The 23,839-nt window shown below is 40.0% G+C and overlaps 2 protein-coding genes across 5 annotated transcripts; one reads left to right on the top strand and one right to left on the bottom strand.

Moving 5' to 3' along the window:
• The first annotated feature begins 6,608 nt into the window (after positions 1-6,608).
• llph (LLP homolog, long-term synaptic facilitation factor) lies at positions 6,609-8,430 on the top strand. Its single transcript, XM_060889552.1, has 3 exons — positions 6,609-6,728; positions 7,542-7,778; positions 8,045-8,430. The coding sequence occupies exons 1-3, from the start codon at positions 6,620-6,622 to the stop codon at positions 8,209-8,211; spliced, it is 513 nt and encodes a 170-aa protein (XP_060745535.1). The 5' UTR covers positions 6,609-6,619; the 3' UTR covers positions 8,212-8,430.
• A 1,154-nt stretch (positions 8,431-9,584) lies between these two features.
• Positions 9,585-22,666, bottom strand: hcls1 (hematopoietic cell-specific Lyn substrate 1). 4 transcript variants are annotated; one of them, XM_060889617.1, is made up of 18 exons: positions 22,537-22,666; positions 21,106-21,189; positions 20,839-20,912; positions 19,117-19,246; positions 18,578-18,688; positions 18,430-18,484; positions 18,174-18,284; positions 17,499-17,609; positions 16,257-16,367; positions 15,651-15,706; positions 15,507-15,576; positions 14,911-15,059; positions 14,152-14,277; positions 13,874-14,024; positions 12,992-13,078; positions 10,961-11,047; positions 10,073-10,144; positions 9,585-9,983 (listed from the first exon to the last, which is right to left on the bottom strand). In XM_060889617.1, the coding sequence occupies exons 2-18, from the start codon at positions 21,187-21,189 to the stop codon at positions 9,850-9,852; spliced, it is 1,719 nt and encodes a 572-aa protein (XP_060745600.1). In that variant the 5' UTR covers positions 22,537-22,666; the 3' UTR covers positions 9,585-9,849. The 4 variants fall into 4 exon arrangements, with proteins under 4 accessions (XP_060745600.1, XP_060745601.1, XP_060745602.1 ...); XM_060889618.1 differs by having other exon boundaries at positions 12,992-13,085; positions 13,965-14,024; XM_060889619.1 differs by lacking the exon at positions 10,961-11,047.
• Positions 22,667-23,839: the final 1,173 nt, after the last annotated feature.

The following is a 23,839-nucleotide window of genomic DNA, read 5'->3' as shown; positions in this document are numbered from 1 at the left end:
AGAGATTGTAATAACTCAGCTGTGGCTCAGCGTGAATCTGCTGTGTGAAGATCATTCAGAGGTCAAGCTTAGGATGAGTTCACTGTGGAGCGTGAATAAATGGGTGTATTTCTCTCTCTCTCTCTCTCTCACACACACACACACACACACACACACACCAAACACACACACCTGCATTGTTGAGACAGCATAATATCATTATGGGCAGAGAGAGAGTGTTGCCTGGCAACACATGCTGCATACCAAAGCCCAGGTGTGTGTGTGTGTGTGTGTGTGTGTGTGTGTGTGGTGAGACAAGGAGAAAAAAAGGTTAAATTTACTGAGAGATTTCAGACACAAACAAAAAATAAGGGATAGAAAATACAGACTTTACTGTCTAGTGTAAAACGATGTAACACTCAGAGAGAAATTTCATTCATAATTTTTTCTATAAATAACTCACTGTGTTGAAAAGTGAATTATGTGTGTAATTAACATTTTTAAACTAACTGATTAATACTGTGTGTGAGTGGATTTACAGATAGAAGCTAAATTTCAGTGTCACATGTGAGAGACATCGCTGTTTTAGACAAACTCCACCCACGTGTGTACGTGCCATGTAACTTCTGAGTAACAGTGAAGTTTGTAGTAATGTCTGAGGACTAAATACTGTTGTCTGTCATTTCAGCGCTAAATCCTCACTGTACACTTCACTCTGAACACAGTGTATAATCAATTTATTTATTTCCAAGTCTATGTAGGTTTAAATAAAGCATTCAAATAAGTTTATTTTCATCACAGTGCACTAGGTAAAGCTAGTAACTAACTTTAGCAAACTTTACAATTTCACAGTATTTTATGTGTTTTTTTAATCTATCATGTGAGCTTCATGTGAGCAGGGGGAAACAATGGGGAAATTTCACATCATGTGAGTGATCCTGTGGGTGATCATTTGTGTGATCCTGTGGGTGATAATGAGCAATCAAAATGAGTGATTGTGTGGGTAAACCTGTGAATGATCCAGTGAGTGATCATGTGGGTGATCATGTGGGTGATCCTGTGGGTGATCATGTGAGTGATCCTATGGGTGATAATGACCAATCAACGAGTGATCATGTGGGTTATTATTTAATGAATCCTGTGGGTGATCATGTGAGTGATCTAGTGAGTGATCACATGGATGATCATGTGAGTGATCCAGTGAGTGATCACATGGATGATCATGTGAGTGATCCTGTGGGCGATCATGTGAGTGATCCTGTAGGTGATAATGAGCAACCAATGAGTGATCATCTGGGTTATCATTTGAGGGATCATGTGGGTTATCATGTGAGTGATCATATGAGCAATCATGTGGGTGATCCTGTGGGTGATAATGAGCAATCAATGAGTGATCATGTGGGTTATAATTTGAGGGATCCCGTGGGAGATCATGTGAGTGATCCAGTGAGTGATCCTGTGGGTGATCATTTAAGGGATCATGTGGGTTATCATGTGAGTGATCATGTAAGCAATCATGTGGGTGATCCCATGGGTGATAATGAACAATCAATGAGTGATCATGTGGGTTATCGTTTGAGTGATCATGTGGTGATCATGAGGGTGGTCATGTAGGTGATCCTGTGGATGATCATGTGAGTGATCACATGAGTGATCCAGTGAGTGATCATGTGGGCGATCATGTTAGTGATCCCATGGGTGATAATGAGCAATCAATGAGTGATCATGTGGGTTATCGTTTGATGGATCCTGTGGGTGATCATGTGGGTGATCCTGTGAGTGATCATGTGGGTGATTATGTGGTGTTAATAATAATAATAAGAAGAAGAAGAAGAAGAAGAAGAGGAGGAGGAAAGGTACTTGGTGTAGATTGGGTTTAGTGAATGTGTGTAATTTAAGATTTGAGATGCAGTCCAAGTGCATTGTGTTACAGTGTCAGTGTGTTTTACAGCATCATTAGCATAATGTGCTGACCTGATTCCACCCAGCCAGAGTAGATCAATATAACACACACACAAAAAACCTGAGACAGGATCAATTTTGTCCTTCCGTCCAGATGAAGACTCACTTTCTTTTGTTTTTAAACATAAATATTAAAAGGCAAAATGTAGCATACGCTCAGCCACTGAGAGAGTACAGAGTCTACAGCTCCCCCTGCTGGCCTGGAGGAACGTGTGCTAATACAAAGCTCTCTCTCTCTCTCCTATTCAGACAAATGAGTGTCAGTTTGAACTGATCCAGTGAAGCCAGTGGAGCAAATACATACAACCCCCCAAACACACTATCACTACACATACACACACACACAAATGTACTATAGAAACATAAATACTGCATGAGTTTCTTACATTCTCCACTCTACCATGTGCACAAATGTGTCTGTGTCCATGGCAACCAGAGCCCAGAAAATATGGCGCCATCCATACCGGCTTCCATGTAGAGAGAGAGAGAGAGAGAGAGAGCTCATGACCTTGATTATTGCTGCCTCGTGGGATTCACTCTCATTTACAGCCTTTCTGAGTTCAGCACTTCATTGTTATTGGAACTTTTCAGGACTTTTATAAAGGGTCATGTTACTGTGCTCAGAATGATCCAATCACATTAAATCTCATGTTTTAAAGCAATTATCTTCAACCTAACATCATTCATCATCAGCTGTTTCTGTACGAGTTTCTTCTCACTGTCTCTGTTTTGTCTGACTGCTGAAGCCATGGTGTGAAAAGATGTGGGTCTGGATCAGGAGAGGGGATCATTAGATGGACCATGGAACAGTGTGAAGCCCACAGAGGAAACGGAGAACACGACATCCCTCCAACATTTATCCAGAAGCTGACAGTGAAGATCTGACTGATTACTCTGTACAACAACCTCACATATCTCACATGTACCTCTGCACAGGTCTGTGCTGTGGGATAGACGACTAGACAGAAAGTCTACTCTGAATTCTAAAGGTTTATTACATATGTTTACTCCACTGTGTGGAGGTTAAATGTTATCTGGTATTTCAGGGACTGACTAATATCTGGGAGGTTCTGTAAACTTTCTCACTCTACGACTCCAACAGAACTGACTCGATGTCAATCGGACCTTTTTTGGTCACTGTTTTATTTCCTCCTAAAGCACTTTGAATAGCCGTTATGTGAAATGTGCTGTATAAATAATCCTGCCTCATCATTGCCTTATGTTTAAAAACAGCTCCCTGTCTGTGAGTGTGGACACTGCATGAATTAAGGCAACATATTTTCACACTAACAACATACACTTATGTGCTTCCTTTAAACGAGTCAGTTGACTGGTTCATGCAACCCCCAATATCCTGAAGCTCACAAGCTGCTGCTGCCATTGTGTGTGTTACACATCATCTCTGCTCTGCATCCCATGTGTGTGTGTGTGTGTGTGTGTGTGTGTGTGTGTGTGTGTGTGAATGAGTGTGTGATGAGAAGATCGGACCACCTGCTAAAATCCAGGACGTGTGAGGAGGAATCACAGTGGGACTGTGGTAAAGATAGAGACAGGATGCAACACTCTCAATGTGTGTGTGTGTGTGCGTGTGTGTGTGTTTGTGTGTGTGCGCGCATTTTGTATCCTGCTCATATTTAGAACACAATGTCCTGGGACTCAATTATTTCTTACACACACTCATCACACTCGTTAACCAAGCTTTAATTGGAGGAGACAAAACAAACAAACAACACCACACACACACACACACACACACACACACTTCACCAACTGATCTCAGCTGACTGCCGAGGGCAAAGTCACCAGGACGCACCAACAGATGGACGTTTCTCTTTGTTTCTCTCCTCCACACAACTCATTTATGTGTTTATTAATGGTTTAATGATCACAACTCTGATTGGTCAGAAGGTGTTGAATCGTTTTCTCTATTAGAGGCTCTGACAGTAGAGCAGCTGCACATCACAGGTTCAGATTAATGCTCTTGTTCTAACACAGAATCCTTTCTATAGTACCAGAGGTTTTAAAAAAATGTGTGTGATCGTTAAAAGTTTTCTGTGAGGAGAGAAATGGGTTTATTTGTTTAAAGAGTGTGTAAGGAGTCTCCAGTGTCAGTGCTTTGTAACAGTCAGTTAAGTTCTCCCACATCTGCAGGACAGAGGAGTTTACACTTGTTTGCGGTTTCTCAGTAACATCGTACCAGCTTCATAGTTTCTCTCTTTTCTTAGAAAAGGGACAAAAATATTGTGACAGTGACGTGTTTTACAGGCGACTCTTGTCTCTGACTCTGTAGTGCTGCTGCCCTCTGCTGGCCATGTTTATTCATGTCTCATAACATTTAGATATTGACAAATACACTTCAAGACCCCACAACAACTCAGCTGTTAATCATCCATTTTCTCATCACTTTCACTGCAAATATTATTATTTCACTTTAACAGGAGCACACTGTGTGAATGGAGTTATTTATGGATTCATTTAAAATAGCTTTTATATTTATTTAATATTTATAAAATGTATAATTAATTATGTTAATGTTAGCTCTGTTTTTCCTTATAAACATATTATACTTCTATTAAGCAATTATTATTATTATTATTATTATTATTTAAATTTTTATTATTTTTTATTAATGTTATTATTTGAACTTTTATACTATACAATATTTTTAGAGCCCTTTATCTATCCAATGACTCTAAAAGTATTGACACCCTATACATACACATATATATATATATATACATCTATACACTCACGTCTATCTATCGCGACACTGACACGTGACTAATCAACACGCTCTGCATGCGCACTGCACCTTTAAATACAGAAAATAACGCCCTTAAGTTTCCATCCAGAATTCAGCTTACTCTATAGATATCTATCATATCATATCATTTTATTAGATTGTCCTGGACTTAACACAAGCAGAATTCTCTTTTATCGTTACTTCACTTAAGTACTGTGAGGGTCTGCTGGGAACGTTTGGCAGAGCCTCCGGTCAGAGAGATCTTCAACTCCCACCTCCGGCAGAGCTTCAACCAGATCCCGAGGGAGGTTGGAGACATTGAGTCCGAGTGGACCATGTTCTCCACCTCCATTGTCAACGCGGCCGCTCGGAGCTGTGGCCGTAAGGTCTCCGGTGCCTGTCGTGGTGGCAATCCCCAAAGCCCTTTGTCACCGGTCCTGTTCATTATTTATATGGACAGGATATCTAGGTGCAGTTGGCGGCCGGAGCGAGTCTGGTTTGGGGACCACAGGATTTCGTCTCTTTTTGCAGATGATGCTGTCCTGTTGGCTTCATCAAATCAGGACATTCCATGTCCCTAGAGCCAGATTCCGTGTCCGGGGATTGGGTCGCCGAGGGCCCCGCCTTCGTCTGCGACCCAATCCACAATGCACCGGCCCCTTACGGTTCCTCCTGCAGGTGGTGGGCCCACCGGAGATCGGCCCCACATCGCTCCTTCGGGCTGAGCCCGGCCGGGCCCCGTGGGGTAAGACCCGGCCACCATGCGATCCCCAACCCCGGGCCTGGCTCCAGGGTGGGGCCCCGGTTGCGCCATACCGGGCGACGTTACAGACCTTGATTTTAAATTCCTCATAAGGGGGATTTGAACCGCTCTTGGTCTGGCCCGTCACCCAGGACCTGTTTGCCTTGGGAGGCCCTACCAGGGGGAAAGAGCCCCAGACAACATAGCTCCTAGGATCATTCAGGCACACAAACCCCTGACCACAATAAGGTGGCGGTTCAAGGAGAGGGGGATACTAAACACTTAGTTTTAAATGGTTAACTCAGCTGACAGTCCTGGAAGGATGTCACCAGTTAGCTTAACAGTGTAACACACAAGTTCAGCCTCAAAGTCAAACTTTGTGTTTTTTTTGGTTTATGTGACTTTAGTACATACTTATTTAATGTTGCAAAAGTATTGCGGAACAGTTTGAATAATAAATAATAAATAAAAGATTGAACGGTCTTTAGCACCTCAACTATCTAACTTTCACATTATGTTCCTCTCAAATTTGTGATTTGCTTCCACCTGCAAATTACTTTGTGTATCATATTTAATAAACCAACACAATTTAAATGTTTAAATGAACATGTATAGTCACACCATTGTAGCAGTGTTACATGCAGTAGGCTATAAGGTAAGTAGTGATTGTTCATATGAAGTTTACTCAAGTGGAAGAATGTAAGTAATAAACTTACACCTACTAGCTCTATGTATTATATTGTGAAAAAGTAGATTATCTTCATTTCAAAACCTTAAATGTTCTCTGGACTTAATGATAAATACATGTTTGACTGTTGGAACGACCAAAAAAAAACTAGAAATCACATTCATGACGATTTATAGTGATTTTATTTCTTTGCCTACATTGACGCTAATGCATTAAGAGGAGGGGGTCCTCTTACGTATATATCTATGGATATCTATGAACTTTCTCCAGACCCGGATGAGACCTCGGTCTCTGATTGGATTAGAAGATCCCCACGTATCACCCTGGGATTTGTAGTTCCGTAAAGTAGACTACAAATACAAACAACCGATTTAATATATCCAAATATTCCGTATTTCCCCGTAGACATGTATAGATAATATCCAACACACAGACATTATGTGTTTTAAAGGGAAGTTGGTTTGGACTTAAAGAATAATAACAATATATATGACGTTTCTCACAGATGACGTGTTTACCAACTTCAAGGTGTTGCTGTCGTAAAGTTGTCCAAACGCTTTCCGGCAGCCGCGTGCACGTGTGTACTGTTGAGCTCTTCACACATTTATTACACCGTGAGTAAAATAAATAATTATTAGACTTTATTTAAAACTTTATTATACGCAACAGTAACCAGGCATTTCAGCTGAGTTAAATTAGTCATTATAAATGAAGATAATTTGTTATAAACACCTTTGTATGGCTCGTGTTGGTTGTTAGCATGTAGCTAACAACACTGTGTTTATTAAATTAATCCAATAAAAACTACAAAATGTTTAATTATTCCATGTTTACGTTATTTACTTTACTAAGTTTTAAATAAATAAATAAATAAATAAATCTTAATGTTTAAAATGTATTAAAGATTTTTACACATTTGAATATGTGGTTTGTAAAGACGGGTTTATTTAATGGATTAATAAAAGGCTTCATTTAACCCCAGTGTTTAGTGGTGTTTGTGTTTAATGGTGTTTGTGATGAACCCCAGTGTTTAATGGTGTGTTTGTTTAGTGGTGTTTGTGATGAACCCCAGTGTGTATTGGAGTTTGTGATGAACCCCAGTGTTTAATGGTGTTTGTGTTTAATGGTGTTTGTGTTTAATGGTGTTTGTGTTTAATGGTGTTTGTGTTTGTGATGAACCCCAGTGTGTATTGGAGTTTGTGATGAACCCCAGTGTTTAATGGTGTTTGTGTTTAATGGTGTTTGTGTTTAATGGTGTTTGTGTTTGTGATGAACCCCAGTGTGTATTGGAGTTTGTGATGAACCCCAGTGTTTAATGGTGTTTGTGTTTAATGGTGTTTGTGATGAACCCCAGTGTTTAATGGCGTTTGTGCTGACTCTCTCGCAGTCAGTGTTTTAAATGGTGGTGTTTTTATTTCTCTTCTCAGACACAGTTGCCATGGCAAAGAGTCTGCGCAGTAAGTGGAAGAGGAAGATGAGAGCGGAGAAGAGGAAGAAGAACGCTCCAAAGGAGCTGGCTCGGCTGAAAGCGGCTCTGGGTCAGGAGGGGAAAGGAGACCTCAGCATGAAGGACGTGTGTGAGACGGCCACCGTGGTTCCTGCTCATAAACTGACGACCAGAGCGCAGGACGTGGAGATGAGCGGAGAGAACACAGAAGAACAGAGTGAGAGATTGCACACGTCACTCCAGACACAACACCAGCCAAACACCTTCACGTGAAATATTTCACTATTGATGTGGCATCTGCATTATTATTATTATTATTATTATTATTATTATTATTTATGCAGTCTGAAGTGTTTGGTTTTAGTTGTATTAGTAAGAAATAAACCACAATCAGAAGCAGTTCTGAATCAAGACTTCAAGATCTCTCTCTCTCTCTCTCTCTCTCTCTCACTTCTCTCCCTCTCTCTCCCCCCTTCCCTCCAGGTGAGACAGGGAAGATGGAGACAGACAGCAAGAGGAAGAAGGGGACACTGCTGAATGAACATGGACAGTATCCTGTTTGGATGAGTCAGAGAAAGGCCAAGAAACTCAAACACCAGCGAAAGGCCAAGAAAACGGGCCAGAAGAAGAAGAAGGGTCTGGCCTGGTAGCTACACACAGCTGTGTGTTTTAATGTACAGTTTATGGACTGATTAGAGTGTGTATGTGTGCTGATGCAGAGCGCTGTGAGTGAAGTGGAAAATGTGGAAAGAGGAGGAATGAAAATGAAACTGCCAAATCCTCTGTGTGTGTGTGCGTGTGTGTGTGTGTGTGTGTGTGTGTTTCGCTGTAAATCAGTTTTCATTGATTAAACATCATTCTCCGTCTCAGCTGTTTGAGTTTATTATGAGTGTATGATCTTGTGTATAGATGAAGCAGCTCTGTACAGTTAAGATGAGATGCTGCAGGAGAGCAAGCAATGCTTGATGCTTGTTTATGCAAATGAGCATAAACAAATAAGTCCATTTTTTTATACTTCATTAAGGCAAAAAGCTTTTGTTTTTGAGGAGTAAATGTCAGTATTTGAGGTGTTTGTTTGCTCGTCCTGTCTGAGCACTTTATAGTTGTTCCACTCAGTAAAATGTGACGTATAAATGATTTGTTTACTTCTACAATATAAGAGCTACATTAGCTGTGCTAGTTAAAGCTAGTTAGCATTGCTAGTGTTCTATGTTCTCTTACCAAGCTGAACTCACTAGCATGCTACCTTACGTTATGTACACTTTTGTGATGTCACACCATTAGGTTCCTCATTGGCTGATCCAATTTGACATACGCTCCGCCCCTTTTTATTCAGAGTTGTCTGTCACACTATGCAAAATACTATTGCTAATATTAGCGTGAATTAAAAAAAATCATTAAACATTCAATGGACTGTCTGATCATAGATGTTTCCTGGCAGATGGATAAAGAGGATTCTGATTAATTCTCTAACCGGCTTTATATTACACACTGGGGCTAATACGCTGTCGTTGCTATAGCAACGGGTATTTATGTCACGAGAGGCTGATGATGGAATGAATAGTGAGAAACGGAACGAACTGGTTTAACATGACGACTATAAACAGCTCAAAAGTTTGCGGTGTGATAAGAAGAAAATATAAAGAGCTGTTTGAGGAAGAAGAATCAACTTCAGGGAGTAACAGTAACTCTGCTGCATCACTTATAGTTTTACTACAGCAACACACACACACACACACACACACACACACACTGATTTCCTCCTGGTGTGTTCATGTGTTGCCAAATCTGCATTCTTTAAACACATGCAATAAGCAGTTAAAGAACTTTGTGATATTAAACACACCACACACACGGTTATTTTATGGAGCAGGGTGCCAATACTTTATGCTTCTGACTTTAGTTTTGCCCGGCCTTTAGATAATATAATAAAATGAAAAGTGTTGATTAATAAGATGGTAAACTGAGATAAAATATTGTGCAGTTATCAGGGTATGAAAAGATCACATGGACACACACCTGGTTCACAGAACACACTTTATCACACCTCTGTCTGTGGGTCAATAAAGAAATAATAATAATAACAATAATAATAAATGTTTACACCCAATCTGCATCACACCAACACAACACCTGACTGACTGAGCAGATACACAGTGAATTAAACCCCAGAGGAACTTTTATGGTTTCTTTAGGGCTTTTAGCAGATCTGGCAACCAGTAACAAAGCAAATCAAGAGAGAAAGATGTCATTCATAGAGAAACACTGGGCATTGTTTAGGATGTTGTCTAGAGAAGCTGCACAAAGGATGCTGGGAAAAGGCCGGTGTTTCCGTGACAGCTTCCCTTCCACCAGCCCTCGTCCACCATCTCGATGTTAGTGATGATGTCATCAGGCACGAAGGAGATCTCATCATCAGCCTCTGAAATCAGAGCAGAGTGTTCATACACGCTGTCCTGTGTGTGTGTGTGTGTGTGTGTGTGTGTGTGTGTGTGTGTGTGTGATACTCACCGCCCTGATAGTCGTACAGAGCCCTGGCTGACTTGCTGTTGGGGTTTATAGATTCATAATCGTTCTCAACAACTGTGAGAGAAAAAACACAATTACATACAAGCAATGGCTGTGTCCTGATAAGAGTGTGTGGTTGGGGACACACCCACAGTGGACTGATGACAGTGTTAATGTGCACTACATAGTGAATAAGGTGTGTGGTTTGGGACACGCCCACAGTGGACTGATGATGGTGTTTATGTGCACTATAAAGTGAATAGAGTGTGTGGTTTGGGACACGCCCACAGTGGACGATGATGGTGTTTATGTGCACTATATAGTGAATGTGTGGTTTGGGACACGCCCACAGTGGACTGAAAATGATGGTGTTTATGTGCACTATATAGTGAATAGAGTGTGTGGTTTGGGACACGCCCACAGTGGAGTGATGAGTGTTTATGTGAACTATATAGTGAATAGAGTGTGTGGTTTGGGACACGCCCACAGTGGACTGACGATGATGGTGTTTATGTGCACTATATAGTGAATAGAGTGTGTGATTTGGGACACGCCCACAGTGGACTGACGATGATGGTGTTTATGTGCACTATACTGTATAGTATATAGAGTGTGTGGTTTGGGACACGCCCACAGTGGAGTGATGACAGTGTTTATGTGCACTATATAGTGAATAGTGTGTGTGGTTTGGGACACGCCCACAGTGGATTGACGATGATGGTGTTTATGAGCACTATATAGTGAATAGTGTGTGTGATTTGGGACACGCCCACAGTGGATTGACGATGATGGTGTTTATGAGCACTATATAGTGAATAGTGTGTGTGATTTGGGACACGCCCACAGTGGACTGAAGATGATGGTGTTTATGAGCACTATATAGTGACTAACCGGTGAAATGAGCTGATCCGATGTCCTCGTATTTTCCTTCATCAATGTCTCGGTGAGGAAGAGGAGGAGGTCCAGAGTCGTCTTCCTCTAACAGGTCATCAGATCGAGAGTAGTTTTGGTGTTTAGAGATAAAAAACAATCTGTAAATTCACTCATAATGTGATTCGGTGAGAACATTATGATTTAAAACAATCATTTAATTCACTACACAGAGATTTGATATCAAAAATATTAAATACTGTAGCAAACTTAACTAGGAATAAACCCACTGTAGGGAATCACATGCCATCAAAATGCAACAACTTCATGAATTATTTCAACAGCAAAATTCAAAATATCAGGTAAAAATATTAATTTAACACCAGATAATTTTATAACTAATCCTGTAGATGACAGGATTCCTGTATCTGATCAGAGCTTAGAATGTTTCACTCCCCTTCCAGAGACCAAATTAAACAGATCATATCAGTAGTACTGGTCTCTGATCAGGGTTGTGTCTCCATACTATAGTGCAGCTTTTTGTGCACTATATAGTGAATAAGGTGTGTGGTTTGGGACACGCCCACAGTGGACATGTCAGTGTTTATGTGCACTATATAGTGAATAAGGTGTGTGGTTTGGGACACGCCCACAGTGGACATGACAGTGTTTATGTGCACTATATAGTGAATAAGGTCTGTGGTTTGGGACACGCCCACAGTGGGGTGTTGACAGTATTTATGTGCACTATATAGTGAATAAGGTGTGTGGTTTGGGACACGCCCACAGTGGAGTGATGACAGTGTTTATGTGCACTCTATGAGTTTGAATCCCAGGTCCACCAAGCTGCCACTGCTGGGCCCCTGAGCAAGTCCCTTAACCCTCAATTGCTCAGTAGTATAAACTGAAATAAAATGTAAGTGACTCTGGAATAGTGTGTTTGCTAAATGCTGTAAATGTAAAATATAAATAGGGTGAATAGAGTGTGTGGTTTGGGACATGCCTACAGTGGACTGACGATGATGGTGTTTATGTGCACTATATAGTGAATAGAGTGTGTGGTTTGGGACACGCCCACAGTGGATTGACGATGATGATGTTTATGTGCACTATATAGTGAATAGTGTGCGGTGTGGGACACGCCCACAGTGAGCTGACAATGATGGTGTTTATGTGCATTATATAGTGAATAGAGTGTGTGGTTTGGGACACGCCCACAGTGGACTGACGATGATGGTGTTTATGTGCTCTATATAGTAAATAGAGTGTGTGGTTTGGGACACGCCCACAGTGAGCTGACGATGATGGTGTTTATGTGCATTATATAGTGAATAGAGTGTGTGGTTTGGGACACGCCCACAGTGGATTGACGATGATGGTGTTTATGTGCACTATATAGTGAATAATGTGTGTGGTTTGGGACACGCCCACAGTGGACTGACGATGATGGTATTTATGTGCACTATATAGTGAATAATGTGTGTGGTTTGGGACACGCCCACAGTGGATTGACGATGATGGTGTTTATGTGCACTATATAGTGAATAGAGTGTGTGGTTTGGGACACGCCCACAGTGGATTGATGATGATGATGATGATGATGTTTATGTGCACTATATAATGAATAGTGTGGGTGGTTTGGGACACGCCCACAGTGGACTGATGAAAGTGTTTATGTGCACTATATAGTAAATAATGTGTGTGGTTTGGGACACGCCCTCAGTGGACTGACGATGATGGTGTTTATGTGCACTATATAGTGAATAGAGTTTGTGGTTTGGGACACGCCCACAGTGGATTGACGATGATGGTGTTTATCTGCACTATATAGTGAATAGAGTGTGTGGTTTGGGACACGCCCACAGTGGACTGAAGATGATGGTGTTTATGAGCACTATATAGTGAATAGTGTGTGTGATTTGGGACACGCCCACAGTGGACTGAAGATGATGGTGTTTAGGAGCACTATATAGTGAATAGAGTGTGTGGTTTGGGACACGCCCACAGTGGATTGACGATGATGGTGTTTATGAGCACTATATAGTGACTAACCGGTGAAATGAGCTGATCCGATGTCCTCGTATTCTCCTTCATCAATGTCTCGGTGAGGAAGAGGAGGAGGTCCAGAGTCGTCTTCCTCTAACAGGTCATCAGATCGAGAGTAGTTTTGGTGTTTAGAGATAAAAAACAATCTGTAAATTCACTCATAATGTGATTCGGTGAGAACATTATGATTTAAAACAATCATTTAATTCACTACACAGAGATTTGATATCAAAAATATTAAATACTGTAGCAAACTTAACTAGGAATAAACCCACTGTAGGGAATCACATGCCATCAAAATGCAACAACTTCATGAATTATTTCAACAGCAAAATTCAAAATATCAGGTAAAAAATGTATTAATTTAACACCAGATAATTTTATAACTAATTCTGTAGATGACAGGATTCCTGTATCTGATCAGAGCTTAGAATGTTTCACTCCCCTTCCAGAGACCAAATTAAACAGATCATATCAGTAGTACTGGTCTCTGATCAGGGTTGTGTCTCCATACTATAGTGCAGCTTTTTGTGCACTATATAGTGAATAAGGTGTGTGGTTTGGGACACGCCCACAGTGGACATGACAGTGTTTATGTGCACTATATAGTGAATAAGGTGTGTGGTTTGGGACACGCCCACAGTGGACATGACAGTGTTTATGTGCACTATATAGTGAATAAGGTCTGTGGTTTGGGACACGCCCACAGTGGGGTGTTGACAGTATTTATGTGCACTATATAGTGAATAAGGTGTGTGATGTGGGACACGCCCACAGTTGACTGATGACAGTGTTTATGTGCACTATATACTGAATAGTGTGTGATTTGGGACACGCCCACAGTGGACTGAAGATGATGGTGTTTATGAGCACTATATAGTGACTAACCAGTGAAATGAGCTGATCCGATGTCCTCGTATTCTTCATCAATGTCTCTGTGAGGAAGAGGAGGAGGTCCAGAGTCGTCTTCCTCTAACAGGTCATCAGATCGAGGGGGCAGTGATGGGGGATCATCATACTCAGGCTCCTCATTATCCTCCTGTGAACACACACACACACACACACACACACACAAAACTGAGTGGATGAGGAAAAGTGAACCAGGGGAAGTAAACAAGGGGTTGTGAATAAACATGTTATAAGCAGCAGTAGCTTTAAAATTTCACCTGGGTTTCAGGATCTGGAGAGTCTCTGGGAATTTCAGGAAGTGGTCTAAAGTCTTGTGATGATTTCACAGCTTCAGGTATGACAGGAGGCCTCTGTTCCTCCTCCTCATACTCACGGATGGTCACCTATACACACACACACGCACACACAAACACACACGCACACACAAACACACACACACACACACAGAAATCTAATTCAATTTCAGTCACATCAATTATTTTAGCTCTTAAATGAAACAGAAAAGTAATGGATCACTAAATAAAATTGCTTTTTTCTTTTTTTCGTGAATTGTTCTTTATGTACAGATATTGCTTTTAAATCAAATCGGAAGAATCACTGAAATCAAATCCACTTGGATCTTTAGCCACTCTAAAGTTTCCAATCCATTTTCCAGAAGATGTGGAGGATGTGTGTGAGTCTTCACCTTCCTGGACTGTGAACAATGTTAGAAACCCAACAAATGACTCAGTGAATCGATTCACTTGTTAGTGAAAGTGATTTGGATTGTTGTAAAATAATAAAAATGTAAACGAATCAAATTGATCTGTTAATCAAAGTTAATCATACACTTGGATAAGATCAGGTAATTGGACAGGCTCAGGCAGTGGGCGGGACTTTGACTGGAATAGAACACAGAATTAAAAGTAACCATAACGAATCAGATTAAAACTGAGATACGTGAAGTTCAAATGAAAACAAGACTGGATATTTCATTAACATCACACACACAGTGTTTGTATGTGTGTGTGTTTGACCTTTTCTCTTTTCTGTGCCTCCTCTTTTTCTCTCTTTTCTCGAGCCTGTCTCCTCAATCGCTCTTCCTCCGCTCGCTTCCTATTTTCTTCCTCTGTTGTCTTCGCCATGTTCTCAAAGCGGGACTTCAGGCTTCCGGCTCCTGAGCTCACTACACACACACACACACACACACACACACACACACACACACACACACACACAAATGACATATTTGCGTTCACTAATAGCACTAAAAGCAATAACTATTACTGAGTTTTCCTTTTAAAGCTGCAGTGTGTAAATATTTACAAATGTTTTTAAACTTGGAACAAATTCTAAATCACATTATTTCAGGTAAACATTTTTCATTTTTAGCTCCACCCCCAACCTGAGCACTGTTGCTTGCTTTAAAGGTAAGCTGTGTGAAACATGTAGCTTTAGAATAGGGGAGGAGTCTTACAGGGAAAAGGGGAGGGGTTTGTTCATGTTTTAATTGCAATTCACCTTACAGCCAACAGAGGACTCTAAACTTTACAAATAGCTCCTTTAATTTGTTTTATTGATTTCCATTTATTGTATGATTTTTCTTCATGTCTCGTAACAATGTGACACTTACAGGCCTCGGGCGGTGAAGTTTTCTTGTAGGACGTGGTGGGAGACTCCATGTCGCTGAAGGAGGCTGCGCTCTGAGACGAGACGAGACGAGGTTACTGATCATGTTCACGTGTTAATCTGTGTGTTAATGAGATGTGAGGTTTACCTTATCCATACGGTCAGACTGTACGCCGTAGCGTCCTCCAAAACCTTTAGCGTAGTCTGTAACAGAGAGAGAACTTACAGAGAGCTGAAGATCTTTATTCACTAATACAATAATTACTAGGGTTTCTGACATGTTTTTCTTTCCGTTCTGTTTTTCTTCTTCATCTCTTTTCTCTCTCTCTCTAATGACTTTCCCTCCTCCGCTCCGTACCGTTCTCTCTGCTTTCTACCTACTTCTCATTCCTCTTCTTCTCATCTCACGTCTGCTCTGTTCCTTTGCTATATTACTTTATATTCCTCCTTTCCTCCTTGTATATATTTATCTCTCAACTTTTATCATCTTTTCCCTTTTCTTCTCTATTCTTCTCATCTTCATTCCTCTTCTTCTCTGTGCTTCTACTCTTTTCTCTTTCTCTTTTCTTTTCCTCGTTTCTCAATTTGCTTTCTGTCAGTTTTCCCTTTTCTCTCCTTCTCTCTTCTTTTTTTACTTCTTTTGCTCAAATCTTTCGGTTCATTTAGTTTCACTTCTCCTTCTTTCTTTTTTGCCTTTCTTTTCATTCCCTCTTTCATTCCTTTATTTAGTGCAGTGTAATCAGAGTAAACTCACCTTTCTGAGACTCGTGTTTCTCAGTTTCTCCTTTATAATCGTACCCCAGAGCCGCTTTATCCACTCGCTCCTTCTGCACTCCAAACTTCCCTCCGAAGCCTTTAGAGTAATCTGAAGGGAAACAAACAAATAAACAGACAGACAGACAGACAGACAGAACAATGATACCATCATGGGAGACGTTTTTATGCTAAAGGAAAGGTTGTTATTTTCCTTTAACATCTTTGAATATACACCAGTTACACGCTGCAGCGATTAAGGGGGCCAAGCACTTTTGTCTCGTCACAAGAGGACTGTCTGAAGTCATTGTTGTAAGCATCGATGTTGTTTCCTGTGGAAATACTAAATGATGATCTGTAAAGTCGTTGCTGAGAAACCTTGAAGATAAGATTAAAGTTTGTTTGCTCACATCAGGACATGTTTCTGAACAGCTGTGCCAAGTTTGGTGTTAATACAAAAACACGCTGCTGAGAAATAGCCTCACTTCCTGTTTGATGACTTCATTTAAAAATTGCTAGCTTCCTGCAAAACCCAACTTCTTCTTATCACCATCACTCCACTAGAAGAAGCTGATTTTTGTAATGTACATTACAGCACATTGAAATTCTTGTTTCACACATCCAAAGGTTGTAGGTTGGGTCAGAGCACAGGGTCAGCTGTGATACCGCACCCCTGGAGCAGTGAGGGTTAAGGGCCTTGCTCAAGGGCCCAACAGTGTCAGCTTGGTAGTGCTGGGGCTTGAACCCCACACTAAAGTGAAGAAGAATAATTAACATCGAGCAGCAGGTTAGTTCCATGCAGTTTTACAGCACCTCTATGTACATTTTCACCAATTCTTTGTTTTTTTCCTATATGGTGAAAATGTCAAAGGTCACTTACACATACGTTATGCAGTGAAATGCTTTAGGTTTCCGCATATCCCAGGTTATTATGAGCCTGGGGTCAGAGCGATAAAGGGCCTTGAGGTTAAGGGCCTTGCTCAAGGACCCAAAGTTGATGTCTTAGCAGCTTGTGGGCTTGAACCCCTGACCTTCTGATCAGTAACCCGAAGCCTTTAACACCGAACCATCACGTCCTCTTGTACATTACCCACTGAACTCGGCATGACACAAAGAATCAAAATCATTTCGACACATTGTACTTCTTGCCTGTTGTTGGCGCTAGAGCGCTCGGGTCATGAACATTATGGGCTGCCAGACAATAACAATGCGGTTTGGTCCCTAAATTGTACGAACTACCAACCTTTCTGTGACTCGTGTTTCTCAGTTTCTCCTTTATAATCGTACCCCAGAGCCGCTTTATCCACTCGCTCCTTCTGCACTCCAAACTTCCCTCCGAAGCCTTTAGAGTAATCTGAAGGGAAACAAACAAATGTAAAAAAATACCATATATACATTTGTGTGTATAAACACACGGAATACATTTGTGTGTTTGATGAAAACGCTGAATAAACACTGCTCAAAAATACTAATATTATATACAGAAATATTTCATTTCAAAACTAACGTTTTTAAGTCGATAAAACTGTAATTTAGTCATTATGTTACAAATAAAATGAAATAAATTAACTAACTTGTGATTATTTATTCACAAGTTATATTTTAAAACTACAGTACAGCTGTAAGCAGCGATTACGGGGCCAAGCACTTTCACTTGAAGCCATTGGAGCATCAGTTCCAGTAGATTCAGGAGCATTTGGTCTGATATGCTGTGCGTCTCTAAAACCTTCATGCTCTACACACTAGTCTGCAATTTTATCCTGAATAAAGATTTTATAATCAATTAACTACGTACATTGTGTACGTGGTATACAGCAAATACCTCTATGTAGAGCACAAAAAGTAGTGTTTATTCCTGCACTATTAGCTAGCAGTGTTTAGTGGAATGTCTACATGCGTAAAGAAGTGATTTCTTCACCTTTCTGAGACTCGTGTTTCTCGGTTTCTCCTTTATAATCGTACCCCAGAGCCGCTTTATCCACTCGCTCCTTCTGCACTCCAAACTTCCCTCCGAAGCCTTTAGAGTAATCTGAGATTGAAGATGAAATTTAGAATGTAATATTTCAATATATCAACAAGACAGCTATGTTAATCCCATGTGGTTCACACACACTTCTCGCTGCTCACCTTCTTCACCTGAACTGTGTGTGTGTGTTTGTGAAGTTTGTGAGTACCTTTCTGAGAGGCATGCTGCTCCACTTGCCCTTTATACTCGTAGCCCAAAGCAGACTGCCGAGAGGATAAGACCATTATTAATTAGAGATCTAACCTCATTCGTTTGAGAAGGTGAGGTATGTTTTACTGTAGAATATGTGACCCAACCTGGTCTATACGGTCTTTCTGTACACCGAATTTCCCTCCGAAACCTTTTGATGCGTCCGTTTGGGACGAGTGCTGAGACACCTGGGCTACGTAGCTGTGCCCCACTGCATCCTGGGAAAGAGCAATTTACTTTAAGATTAATTTAACTTAATCTACAGAGTGTGTATCTTCATTCCATCATCACACGTAGAAAAAAAGAGACCTGCTCGGATCATATAAATACATATCTGTGACTCCGGCCATTTTTAACTACAGTACATAATATAGGAAATAATAATGGAAATAAAAATAACAAACAAACGAATAAACTTTATGCAAATAAACATTTTTGATACATAAATATTCAATAAAATTTATATGCTTTAGTAATAATGTATTCAATATTTATATATAAAAAAAAAAACCTTAAATAATTAATTATTTAAAGCAAAATATAATAATAACAGATTTTATATGCCATTTTTACATATAAATAAATAAATAAATTATAGCTAATACGAATATTAAAAATAAGAATATTAGCACATGATTTTTTACACCTTATCCATCCTGTCTTTCTCGACACCGAATTTGCCGCCATATCCATACGAAGCTTTAGGACCTTCCTCCTGCTCCTTCTTCTTCACTAATTCATGCTCCTGAGACACCTTCTGTCTGAGCTCAGCCACACTACACACACACACACACACACACACACACACACACACACACATTTGTTCTATCATTCCAAAACACATCCTGATCTCCATATGCAACTGATGTTGTGAACTGATGTTGAAAGTTTTGATGTGAAAACACTGTTGCTAAGCAACAAAAATCCATGTACACTAACTTGTAAGCTAGATATCTGAAAGTGTTTAGGATTTACTGTGATTTATTGTGATTAGTTACGGATAAATCGAATCAAACCGGGAGGAAGGTTTACTAGCCGGCGAGCAGGAAGTAAACCTTAGTGTGTTGTCATATGGACTCACTAATGAACACCTTTTATAACACGTCACACCTCCTGTCACTTTCCCACAATTCTTTGCTCTCTCTTCAGCTGTCTTTGCTGATTCGCCTTCTCTCTAAACCGAGTCCATATTTGGGAGTGTAATAGAGTGCAGCACTGCTACTTCCTCTCTGGGTCTCTCTCACTTCCTTTATCTGTCATTCTGGGTGATGTTTTAACCGCTGTGGTTTCAGTTCAGTGTTGAATAGAAACGTCTGCGAGCGATCGTACTCTAAACGTATTCTACACTTTCAGAAAGACTGAAATAACAGAGAGATGAGTGCAGTAAAATGGTCGTGAATAACAGTAACACTAATAATGACTGCTGAGATGACAAGTTAGCAAACATGTGGTATATATCTGTGTAAAGGTTATATCCTCAGGCAGACGAGTCACAATAATGAGAGTCAGTCAGTGAGTCAGACAGTCAAGCAATGAGTAAGTCCGTCAGTGAGGCAGTTAGTGAATCAGTCAATTAATAAGTCAGTTAATGAATCAAATAAATGAATCAGTCAGTCATTTAGTCAATCAATGAGTCAGTCCCTCTGGGAATAAGTGAGTCAGACAGTCAATCAATCCATCAGTGAGTCAGTCAGTCAATCAATGAGTCAGTCATTCAGTGAGTCTGTCAGTCAATCAATGTGTTAGCCATATGTGAATCAGTGAGTCAGTCAATACATCAATCCCACAGTAAATAAGTGAGCCACTCAGTTAACCAATGAGTCAGTCCATCAGTGAATTAGTGAGTCTGACAGTCAATCAATGAGTCAGTCCAACAGCTAATCAGTGAGTCAGTCAGTCAATCAATACGTCAATCCCTCAGTGAATAAGTGAGTCACTCAGTCAACCAATGATTCAGTCCAACAGCTAATCAGTGAGTCAGTCAGTCAATTAATTATTCAGTAAATCAGTGAGTCAGTCAGTGAATCTTCCACTGTCACTGTGCCTGTCAGTTAATGAGTCAGTCAATTAGCCACTCAGTGTATCAAACATTTATTAAGTCTGACAGCCAGTGTTATGGACCGTCAGTGTATCAGTCAGTCAGTGAGTCAATGAGAGTGTCATTTAGTCAGTAGAGCAGTCAGTTATTCTCTGAGTCAGTCATGCTGTAAATCAATCAATCTGATGTGCCAGTGAGTCGATGTGAGTCAGTGAGTCAGTCAGTGAATCAGCAAAAAAAAAAAAAAAACAAGAGATTATAAAGTAATATGTCTTTTGAAATGTTTAGGTTTTGTCACATTTGTGTTGCACATTAGGTTTTGTAGATTACCTGATGGCCTCTTTGCGTCCTGATCCTTCAATGGTTTTTGATCCCCACCTCTGCTCCTGCTCAGACACATTGTTCTGACACACAAAACAAAGATTCTTACATTATTATTTATCTATATCAGATCCAACCCACTGTCCGAACTCCTTCTACAGCTGGATTTTATTTCTGTACAGGAAAAGACTGAATCTCCAGAGACTGTACTGATTATACTGATCATCTAAGGTGCCTTACAGGTACCAGGTAACAGGACAGGATGTTGCTACGTACCTCAAAGTCTGGATCCGTTTCCCAGTCGTCTCCCTCAGACACCACCTTCACGTTCACATTATGACCCACCACAGATTTCCACATCTATGAAGAAAAAGTCCAGAAATCTTCCTTATCTCTCAATAAGTAATGTAGCAATTCTTTCTAATGTCACAGTAAAATTAAAGCTGCCATAAGTAATGTAGCAAGTCTTTCTAATGTCACAGTAAAATTAAAGCTGCCATAAGTAATGTAGCAAGTCTTTCTATTGTCACAGTAAAATTAAAGCTGCCATAAGTAATGTAGCAAGTCTTTCTAATGTCACAGTAAAATTAAAGCTGCCATAAGTAACGTTAGCAAGTCTTTCTAATGTCACAGTAATATTAAAGCTGCCATAAGTAACGTTAGCAAGTCTTTCTAATGTCACAGTAAAATTAAAGCTGCCATAAGTAACGTTAGCAAGTCTTTCTAATGTCACAGTAAAATTAAAGCTGCCATAAGTAACGTTAGCAAGTCTTTCAAACGTCAAGAAAATAACTGCTGTTAATATTTCTGCCGTAATTTAAAATAATGTATAGAGCTGCTTACTGACGTGGAAATATCTGTCAGGCAGGAAATAAAGTGGATCAAACCATGATGAAAACGTTTAAATTCAAATTCAAAGCTATATATTTCTACTACCGTTTCTCATCAGAACAGAAATAGGAAAACGCTGGTCACTACACACCCCCAGCGGACCAACATGCCGCTTACGTGTGTGAACATATCAGGTCAGGGTGTGAAGAGTGCGTAGCTGAAGAGTGTATTAACAATCACTTACAGATGCTTTAATATTATTTGTTGCATTGCTGTCTTGTATTTTTGTTAGTTTTCTTTTGCATATACTATAATTATATATGATGCTAACTATTATTTACGTTTTCGGGATCTGGATAGTGTGTGTGTGTGTGTGTGTGTGTGTGTGTGTGTTTGTGTAAAATGTCTTTCTATATTTAGTCATTTAATGATACAATTACCTACAGTACAATATGTCAGTTAGATAAATAATTAATTGTTGTTGTTTCATTATGACTTACACTATTAACACATATTCTCCTTCCTGTCAGTGTGTTGGGTTCTTTATTTCTATGACACATTTTACTAGTTCCTCAATTTTACTTTATGCACTTTTTATGCAATGTACATTTTAAAACATGTCTCTTAGTTTAAAAAATCATCCCGTTCGTGATTATAAATCAAAGCGCACAAAATTAGGTAGCAGAAATGCAAAGCTTTTTTTTTGACATGATAAGTGCACACACACAAACACACACACACACACACACACACACACACACACACACACACAAATACACTTCCTGCTAGAACTGAAGTTTTTTTAATGTTTAGATATCATGAATCACACAGAGGGGTGAGAATAAAACACAGGCAGTAATGTTATAGTCTACTTACAGTGTGGATGAGTGGAATAAAAAAAGTGAAATGAATAAAAACAAATGATAAACCTGGAGGAGAAAAAAGGTGCAGTCGGTGAAGTTGCGCTTGTGGGCACGAGGACTGAAATGCGCGTTCACGTCAGAAGAGATGGAGGAAGTAAGAGGGGGAGAGAGAGAGAGAGAGAGAGAGAGAGAGAGAGAGAGAGAGAGAGAGAGAGAGAGAGAGAACAACAATAAAAACCATGACCTGGTCTAATAAATGGTGGTCTTTAATGGTCCAGAGATGTACAGCACTGCAGAATGATCACAATTATCACTGTCAACTGTGATAATAAATGACTGTGTGCGCCAGTACATCTGATCACATGCACATGTTGTGGGTCGTTCTGACTCCAACTCGGCACAACAAGGCTTCACGCCGTGTACCGGTATTGTAGTCGGCATCTCTGTTTGTTTTATGTTCACTCTTCCTTCTGCTGAGGCGTTGAACGGCGAGTCACTTAGTCGATGTCTTAGTTTTGTTTCTTTATTTACTTAATGTAGTTATTTGTCTTAATAATCCTCTCTGTGTATTTTGTTTGGTTATTTGATGGATGTGATTTAATATTATTAGTGTGCCCTTGGTCCTGGCTGAATGGAAGTATGTCCCATTAAATCTACATGTACAAAATCTGTATTAGTGATAGCAAATCTGTATGTATTAACTATCGTTAATTGACACCAGCTCATACTGTTACTCAGTATGTCTTTTGCTCTCTCTGAATCTGGGCTATTTGGGTTTTATATTGATTAGTTTTGTTATTTTGTTGATTTATATTGTATATTTAATTCGAATTGAGAGGAATTTCTGTTATTGTTTTGGTTTTGTAATATTCGGTTTTTTTTTGTATTTAATTCTTTTGTTGTGTTTAATTTACTTTTGATATACTTGTGCTGGGCAGGTTGTCTTTAGAGGGGAAGGAAGTGATTGATGTACCTATCCAGGGTGACTTTTACATTGGGTGCTGTGGTTGATGTGAACCTTTCACGTGTGAGTGGTGTGGCTTGACACTGTGCTGTAGCTGGGTTGGGTATTTTCTTCTTCTCCCTGAGAGGCCTAGTCATTACAAGAATGTTTTTTTTGTTTTGTTTTTGTATAAGTGACGGAAGATTTTATATTCATTTTGAAAATCTTAATCTTGCACAACTGTCATAATAAAGCTTCATTTTGTTATTCTCTTGCCCTCGTCTCCTGCTCAGTCTTATTGGGTAACGAACCTGTGTCCTTGTGGGACTGTTCCCCTTATAAGGGGTGGCGTAGTCAAATTTGGTGCCCTTAC

Source organism: Tachysurus vachellii, chromosome 16, assembly GCF_030014155.1.
Source record: "Tachysurus vachellii isolate PV-2020 chromosome 16, HZAU_Pvac_v1, whole genome shotgun sequence".
In the NCBI taxonomy this organism is placed as follows: domain Eukaryota; kingdom Metazoa; phylum Chordata; class Actinopteri; order Siluriformes; family Bagridae; genus Tachysurus; species Tachysurus vachellii.
Note: the sequence above shows the minus strand (reverse complement) of the source record. Positions and strands in the feature narration are given on the sequence as shown.

What these genes read in the sequence shown, in the direction of transcription:
- llph (XM_060889552.1), top strand. Translation starts at nt 6,620, where the DNA reads ATGACGTGTTTACCAACTTCAAGGTGTTGCTGTCGTAAAGTTGTCCAA. An exon ending in CTTCACACATTTATTACACC is followed by an intron (nt 6,729 to 7,541) that starts GTGAGTAAAATA and finishes TTCTCTTCTCAG; the next exon opens with ACACAGTTGCCATGGCAAAG. An exon ending in AGAGAACACAGAAGAACAGA is followed by an intron (nt 7,779 to 8,044) that starts GTGAGAGATTGC and finishes CCTTCCCTCCAG; the next exon opens with GTGAGACAGGGAAGATGGAG.
- hcls1 (XM_060889617.1), bottom strand. Translation starts at nt 21,189, where the DNA reads ATGTGGAAATCTGTGGTGGGTCATAATGTGAACGTGAAGGTGGTGTCT. An exon ending in AAACGGATCCAGACTTTGAG is followed by an intron (nt 20,913 to 21,105) that starts GTACGTAGCAAC and finishes TTTGTGTGTCAG; the next exon opens with AACAATGTGTCTGAGCAGGA. An exon ending in AGAAAGACAGGATGGATAAG is followed by an intron (nt 18,689 to 19,116) that starts GTGTAAAAAATC and finishes GCTCTTTCCCAG; the next exon opens with GATGCAGTGGGGCACAGCTA.